This window comes from Pelodiscus sinensis, chromosome 20 (assembly GCF_049634645.1).
Source record: "Pelodiscus sinensis isolate JC-2024 chromosome 20, ASM4963464v1, whole genome shotgun sequence".
Lineage (NCBI taxonomy): Eukaryota > Metazoa > Chordata > Testudines > Trionychidae > Pelodiscus > Pelodiscus sinensis.
Window position 1 is genome coordinate 29,112,378 of NC_134730.1, and position 7,905 is coordinate 29,120,282.

At 72.2% G+C, this 7,905-nt stretch overlaps 1 protein-coding gene across 2 annotated transcripts; it reads left to right on the forward strand.

Moving 5' to 3' along the window:
• Positions 1-1,233: 1,233 nt before the first annotated feature.
• Positions 1,234-6,605, forward strand: CANT1 (calcium activated nucleotidase 1). 2 transcript variants are annotated; one of them, XM_075904146.1, is made up of 4 exons: positions 1,234-1,377; positions 3,844-4,486; positions 4,692-4,895; positions 5,753-6,605. In XM_075904146.1, exons 2-4 carry the CDS (start codon positions 3,853-3,855, stop codon positions 6,121-6,123), a joined length of 1,209 nt encoding a protein of 402 aa, XP_075760261.1. In that variant the 5' UTR covers positions 1,234-1,377; positions 3,844-3,852; the 3' UTR covers positions 6,124-6,605. The 2 variants fall into 2 exon arrangements, with proteins under 2 accessions (XP_075760261.1, XP_075760262.1); XM_075904147.1 differs by lacking the exon at positions 1,234-1,377 and adding an exon at positions 2,321-2,541.
• The last annotated feature ends 1,300 nt before the right edge of the window (positions 6,606-7,905 follow it).

The window sequence follows — 7,905 nt, forward strand, 5'->3', positions numbered from 1 at the left end:
AGCGCAAGGGGCTGGGAGGATGGCGGAGCAGCGGGAGGCTGGGCCGCTCCAGCTCCTGCCGCCCACGTGGTGAGTGGAGGGGAGCTGCCGCCGCACCAGGCCTCACGATCCCTGGGCCCCCAAAAGAGCAGGGCGTGAGGAGGCCGTCCCGGTTTGCCTATGGACGGCGGCGTGTGGGGGCGGGGAGCACAGAGCAGGGCTTGGCAGCAGGACTCCCCCTCCTGTCTGTCTGGCACTTTGGGGAGCAGCCGCCAGCGTCCAGCTCCCTGGGCAGGAGGCCCCCGTTCACGCCTGCTGGGGCCCAGGCTCCCCAAGAGGAGGGAGGCTCCTGCCCCGACCCTCAGCCCTTTGCAGCCTAGGGCAGGCCCATCCCTGGCAGCTATTGCCTGGGCGGCTTTAACACAAGCTGCAGCAGCTTGGCCCCCAACCCGGGGAACTAGGCCCCGCCCCTAGGGACCTGGGCCCTCCCCCAGCTCGGGGAACTAGCCCCCCCCTAGGGACCTGGGCCCCGCCCCCAGCCCGGGGAACTAGGCCCCGCCCCTAGGGACCTGGGCCCTCCCCCAGCCCGGGGAACTAGCCCCCCCCTAGGGACCTGGGCCCCGCCCCCAGCCCGGGGAACTAGGCCCCGCCCCTAGGGACCTGGGCCCCGCCCCCAGCCCGGGGAACTAGGCCCCGCCCCTAGGGACCTGGGCCCCGCCCCCAGCCCGGGGAACTAGGCCCCGCCCCTAGGGACCTGGGCCCCGCCCCCAGCCCGGGGAACTAGGCCCGCCCCTAGGGACCTGGGCCCCGCCCCCAGACCGGGGAACTAGCCCCCCCTAGGGACCTGGGCCCCGCCCCCAGCCCGGGGAACTAGGCCCCGCCCCTAGGGACCTGGGCCCCGCCCCCAGACCGGGGAACTAGGCCCCGCCCCTAGGGACCTGGGCCCCGCCCCCAGACCGGGGAACTAGCCCCCCCTAGGGACCTGGGCCCCGCCCCCAGCCCGGGGAACTAGCCCCTCCTAGGGACCTGGGCCCCCCCCCAGCCCAGGGAACTAGCCCCCCCCAGGGAGCTTGCCCCCTCCTTCTTTTACCCCCCAGCTCATGGCATAAGAGCCCCCCCGGGGGCCCGCACCAGTCACCATTGCAAGCGCCCCCGCTCGCTCCCTAAAGTAGCCCTCTGAGCCCCCCCCACCGGCCTGGGGGCGGGGCCTGGCAGTGGGCGTGGTCTGTCCGGACTACATCCCCCAGCGGGCTCCGGGGCGCCAGTGGCGCGGGGCCTGCCGGGAGCTGTAGTGCCCCGCGCGGGGCCTGCCGGGAGCTGCAGGCCCCGAGCCCGCGGCTGCGCCGTGCTCTGCCCCCCCCCCTTCCCACCGGCCGGAGCGTCGCGAGAGGAGCCCGGGTGAGTGGGGGCCCGGGGGGCCCTTGGCCCCGCCCCCCGCAGGAGTCTGACCCCTCCCCCTCCCCGCCCCCATTGAGGCCGGTGCTGGGGGGCTGCCTGGCCGGGGGCGCCCCCAACTGCCGGCCCCCGCGAGCCCCCCCGCCAGCCCCGTCCCGCTGCCCCGGTTCTCCCCTCGCCTTGGGGGCCGGGTCCCCCCCCCCCCCCCGCCGGCTCCGACCGCTCAGCGCAGCTCGGCCAGGGGCTGTCAGCCCGGGGAGCTGGGGTAGCCCCCCTCCCCGTCCGCCCCCCCCCGGGGAGCTGGGGTAGCCCCCCTCCCCGTCCGCCCCCCCCCCCGGGGAGCTGGGGTAGCCCCCCCGTCCGCCCCCCCCCCCGGGGAGCTGGGGTAGCCCCCCTCCCCGTCCGCCCCCCCCCCGGGGAGCTGGGGTAGCCCCCCTCCCCGTCCGCCCCCCCCCCGGGGAGCTGGGGTAGCCCCCCTCCCCGTCCGCCCCCCCCCCCCGGGGGAGCTGGGGTAGCCCCCCTCCCCGTCCGCCCCCCCCCCCGGGGGAGCTGGGGTAGCCCCCCTCCCCGCCCGCCCCCCCCCCGGGGAGCTGGGGTAGCCCCCCCCCCCGTCCGCCCCCCCCCGGGGAGCTGGGGTAGCCCCCCCCCGTCCGCCCCCCCCCCCGGGGAGCTGGGGTAGCCCCCCCCCGTCCGCCCCCCCCCCGGGGAGCTGGGGTAGCCCCCCCCGTCCGCCCCCCCCCCCGGGGAGCTGGGATAGCCCCCCCGTCCGCCCCCCCCCCCCGGGGAGCTGGGATAGCCCCCCCGTCCGCCCCCCCCCGGGGAGCTGGGGTAGCCCCCCCGTCCCCCCCCCCGGGGAGCTGGGGTAGCCCCCCCTCGTCCGCCCCCCCCCAGGGAGCTTTCGGGGGTATTGCTGGCCAGGGTCTCAGCCGGGCGCTGGCCGTGGCGGTGGGGACTTCGCGGGGGGCTGTCTGCTGCGTGGGTAGGAAGGCGTCTCCCTGTGCGTGGGCGCGGGGTGACCCGAGCTGGTTCCACCGGCGTTTCTGGACCCGGCTGCAGGCGTGGCCACCTTGGCAGGACACGGCGGGCAGCAGCGGGGCAGAGCTGGCGCGGGAAGGCAGAGGGCTGCCCCACAGCAGTCCTGGGACAGCCGCGGCCCCGCCAGGAAAGGTGAAGCAGGTCGGAACGGGCCAGGGGGCGAAGGCGCCGCGCCCCAGAGCCCGTTCGGGTCTGGCTTGTCTAGCCGGGGCTGGCCTGGCCATGAGGGGCTCGGCCCCTGTCGCTGACTAGGGAGTCCCCACCCCCCAGGCTGGCAGGCAGTGACTTCCCCGGGTTGCACGGGTCTGCAGCTTGTGGGCCCCGGGGGAAGGGGCGGGAGGGGGGTCCTGGATGGCCGAGGGGTGGTGCAGGCACCTGTGAGCCCGCGGGGCGGGGCGGGGCCAGGCCGGGGAGGGCAGCGAAGGGCCGCGGGGGCTTTAAGGGGTTGGTAGGGCTTGACCCTGAGCTGGCTGCTGCTTCCTGGATCCTGCTCGGGGAGGGGCTGAGCACAGGCAGCTGCAACTTGTTCTGCCACCTGTTGCCCCGTGGCAGACAGGGAGCCGGGCCTGCCTGGGCCCCGCCTGGGCCCCGCCGGCTGCTTGCCCTGCGGGAGGGACCCTCAGGCGTGGCCCAGCCCCCCAGCTCCACCAAGGCAAGTGCCCGAAGGCCCTTCCTGCTGGCTGTGGGACAGGGCCCCTGGGCTGCCGGAGGACCTCCCTCCTCGGCGGCCTGTGCAACCTGCCGGCTCAGGGCAGGGGCCTGGGCGCCTTGGTCCTGCTGGCTTTGGAAGGGGCTGCTGCCTGGGCACCTGGGTCCCGCCGCCCACTCATGCTCCCTCCTGTGGGGCCTCCCTTGGGGCTGGCCAGTGCTGCAGCTGCGTCTCCCACTCTGCCCCCGTGCCCGTGACTTGGGGCTGTGGGGCCCTTCCCAGCCAAGCTGTGCCTGGGGGCAGCAGGGAGGGACTCCTGTGTGCGGCTGGCGCGCTCTGAGGCCTGGGCCCCTCCACCTGGGCACCAGGAGCCCACAGAGGGGCTGGGAGTGGAGCGGGTCCTTTGGGGCCCAAGGCAGAGCCCCGGCCCCCTCTGCCTCCCTGCTGGGCTTCACTGAATTGCCTGGGGCCGAGAGCTCCTCAGCCTACTGGTGCCTGGGCTGTGCGGGGGGTACAGAGGGGGGCGGTGAGGCCTCCTTAAGCTTCCCTTGCCTGGCGCAGACAGCCGTGGGTTCCCGAGGCCCCTTCCCGCCCCTCCTTCCCTGGAATGTACCGTCGGCAGCAGGGTCTGGCGGAGCTGGGGATCTGGCGGGCGGGTGGAGGGCGGGGGATGGCGGGGGCTGTCTGGCTCTCGTGGGATGGGAGCGCAGCCCTGTCCCTGCGATCCAGTGCAGGGCGGCTGCCAGAGTCCAGCTCTCACCCGGTCGCCTCTCGCTTGCTGCCAGGTGCCCCTGATGCCCGCCCCGCCCAGCCCGCGCCCGCAATGGAGTGAGTCTATGCCCCCCCTCCGGATCAGCGTCGGTGGCCTGCCCGTCCTCGCGTCCATGACGAAGGCCACCGACCCCCGCTTCCGCCTGCGCTGGAAAGCCATCCTGGTGTCCTCGCTCAGCGTGGCCTTGGTGCTGCTCCTGCTCTGCTTTCATCGCTCGGCCACCGGCAGGCCGGCCCCCGGCAATGCCCACACCTGGCGCCTTGGCCCGCCGCCGGGGGCCCGGTACAATGACACCTACCCCCTGTCCCCGCCCCAGCGCAGCGCCGAAGGGGTGCGCTACAGGATCGCCGTCATCGCCGACCTGGACACGGGCTCCAAGGGCCCGCAGGAGCACACCTGGTTCAGCTACCTGCGGAAGGGCTACCTGAGCCTGTCGGCCAGCGGGGACCGCGTGACGGTGGAGTGGGACCGGGCCGACAGCGTGCTGGAGTCCCACCTGGCCGAGAAGGGCCGGGGCATGGAGCTCTCGGAGCTGGTCGTGTTCAACGGGAGGCTGTACGCCGTGGACGACCGGACCGGGGTGGTGTACCTGATCGAGGGCACCAAGGTGGTGCCCTGGGTCATCCTGTCGGACGGGGATGGTACCGTGGGCAAAGGTGAGCTCTGCCTCTCCCTCGTCGTTCCTGGTCAGTAGCCCAGCCCCTCCCGTGGGTCAGACCCACAGGATTCCCCCTCCCAGAGCCCTGCCTGCTGAGGGGACCCCCCGGTCTGCTGCTGCTTGGGGCCCCCTGCGTCAACGTCCGCCCCTTCCCCTGACCGCATGGGGCCCAGGGCAAGCTAACGCGGCGTCTTGCTGGCCAGGCTTCAAAGCGGAGTGGCTGGCGGTGAAGGACGAGCGGCTGTTCGTGGGCGGCCTGGGGAAGGAGTGGACCACCACCACCGGGGAGGTGATGAACGAGAACCCCGAGTGGGTGAAGGTGGTCGGGTCCAAGGGGGACGTGGCCCATGAGAACTGGGTGTCCAACTACAACGCGCTGAGGACAGCGGCTGGCATCAGGCCTCCAGGTACGAGGCGGGGCTGGAAGGATTCCTGGTTCTCCCGAGGCTGGGGGGGGGGCAATGAAAGTGCTAAAGCTGCTGGGGGGTTGGACCTCTCCTGCCCCCACGGGGGGAGGGGGGGGAGTTGCAGGCAGGGACGCCGGCCTGGCTGGCCTCCCGCCTGGTCCAGATTGGCTGGCTGCCGGCTCTGTACCGTCCACGCAGCGTAGCTGGAATCCTGGCGGGGGCTGTGCTGGCCCGGCTCACCTGCCCTGGGAAAGGGAGCCTCAGCCCCACCCCAGGGTCCCTATAAGCCGCCGGGCTTGGAGCTGCCACAGCCTCCTCCCCCAGCCACGGCAGCTCCCTGCTGGGGCCAGAGGGCACCTCTCTCCGCCAGCCAGGGCAGCAGGCCAGATTGAGGGAGGAGCTCTAGAGGCTGCAGCCTGGGACCCCCGTCTGGAAAGCCCCTATGTTCTGGGCCATTCCTGGGGGGAGGCAGCTCTGCACACTGCCGTTCCTTTCACCTCCCTGAGCCCGCTCTGCCACCCTCGCTCCCTGGGAGAGCCCACATCCCAGCCCATCCTGGAACCCCTCCTGCCCCCAACACCTCACGCCCAGCCCCTCGGCTCCACCCCCGCGTAATCGGCCATGTGCAGAATGAAGTTTGTGCACCTCAGTGTGGAGGTGACTTGTTGCATGGCTCCATGGTGGTGCACAAAGCAAAATTCGTTCCACACATGGACATAAAGTAGTGGGAAGGAAGGCTGGTCAGTACCCAGGTGAGCACGGAGAGGAGACTGGCCAGGGGCACGTCCCGACAGCACTGACTGCTGGCCAGGCCACAGCTCCTCAGGGTCACTCTCACCCCAGCCCCACCCACCCAGGGTACCTGATCCACGAATCGGCCGCCTGGAGCGAGAGGCTGCAGCGCTGGTTCTTCCTGCCACGCCGGGCCAGCCACGAGCGCTACGACGAGAAGGCCGACGAGCACCGGGGCACCAACCTGCTGCTGCGGGCCACGCCGGACTTCAGCAACATCGCAGTCAGCCACGTGGGGGCTGCCGTCCCCACCCACGGCTTCTCCTCCTTCAAATTCGTCCCGGACACAGACGACCAGGTCATTGTGGCCTTGAAGTCCGAGGAGGACGATGGCAAGGTGGCCACTTACATCATGGCCTTCACGCTGGACGGGCGTGTCCTGCTGCCAGAGACCCGCATCGGGGCCACGAAATACGAAGGGATTGAATTTATTTAAGGGAGCTGCAGAGACCGGAGCGGGGACGTCCCGGGGTCGGGCCTGTGGGGCACGCAGAGCTTGGCGCCGCAGGGGGAGTGCCTCGGCCGGCCTGGATCCCCGGGACAGTCTCGGGGTTCTGTCTTGGCATCTCGTGTGAAAGGGGGGCAGCTTGAATGGCACGCCCCGGCACCTGGTGGTGAAAGGCCGTCGCTGCAGGCTTCCCCGTGGTCCCTTGCATGGCTGCCAGCCCTGCACCGCCCGGGGTGCCAGCGGGGAGCTCTCGGGGACTTGGCCATGTCCAGGAGCTGCTCCGAGACTGGCCCTGTGGCGCCCGGCCCTGTGGCGCCCGGCCCTGCGGCTCTATTACCCCGGCATCTCCTGCGGCCCACAGCAGCTTGGAGCCGCTCACACCAATGCACTCCTGCCTCGTGGCTGCAGGCAGCGCTCGGGGCCTGGCTGGGTCGGGGCCAGGCCGCTACAGATTAAATGACCCAAAGGCAGGGTGAGGGTCTCTGCTCTGTGCCACGGCGCCTCCTGCAGGACAGGTGGGGCCAGTCGGCAGCCGGGCTCCCTGCTGGGGAGTCCAAGTCCCTCGTGTAGAGCCAGTGGCCAGAGGTCCCTCTGAACCCACCTGCCCCGCCTGGGCCTTGCTCCCAGCTTGCCTGGCTGGAGCAGTTGCTGTGCTCGGCCGTGTAGGGCTCCGACTCGGGCTTCCCCGTGGGATGGGAGCGCCCAGCACGCTGTGTCCCTGGGAAGGCCCTGCTCTCCAGCCTTGCAGGGCAGCCGAAGGGCAGAGCGCTGTCCCTGGGTCTGCCTGCAGGCCTGGCCTCCCTCTGCCCTGGCCCCGCGCGGCCCCTGCCCTGCCACCTGACAGGTGCAGTGTGTGCACCCGGCTAGTGACTGTCCAGCCCTCCCCACCTGGGCTGCTTGCCGGCTGCATCCATCCAATAAAGCAGGCCGTGCTGGGGGCGGGACGCTTTGCCCTCTGGTTGCGCCTGGGCAGCGCCAGCAGCCCGTCCCAACGGCGGAGGGGCACAGTGAAGCGCAGAGAGGCTGCCGTGCCAGGGGTGTGTGCCAGCCTGACGCATCTGGCACAGGGATCGGCCCTGGCTGTGCAGGGCCCGGGCATGGCGGTATTGGCCGGCAGGGCCTGGCTCCCGAACACGTCCCTGCTGGCTTTGCGTCTCAGCCCTTAGGTGTCCGGTTCAGGAGCACTCCACTGGCCCCTTGCCTGTTATCCCCCGCCAGGGCCCTGGCTCAGTGGGGGGCGTTCCCCTGGGCTGGTCCCACGGGGTGGGGGACCAGCTCCCTTTCCTGGGGCCGGCTGGGCTGGCCTGCCTGGTCCCTGGGGTAGTCAGCGAGGCTGGGGCAGTTAGCCGATCTCTGCTGCTGGGTGGGGGGACCTGCCTTTCCCCCGGGCCCCGCTCTCCTCTCCTCTGCTGAGGCCTGGGGCAGCCCCGTGAGTCCGGCCTGGCGCTGGCTTGGCCCTGGGGCTTGGGCTGCAAAACCAACTTGTGTCACTAGGGGGCAGCGTCCACTTGCTGGTGGGGCGGGGCCTGAGCCTGCCTGGGCTGGTTTTCACACGGGGAGGGGGCTGTGGTCAGCTGGCGAGCTCTGGTCTCCCGGCCAAGAGCGTTCCCAGCCCCCCTCTTCCCAGCCCCTTGTCTGCCAAGGGCGGCCAGCGCAGACTGACCAGCGGGTGGAACGGTCAGTGCAATCTGCAGCCGCCAGTCGCCTGGGAAATGGAGCAACAGCCCTGCCGGTTCTTGCTCCATTTGTGTGGGGAGCCCGGGGGGGCTG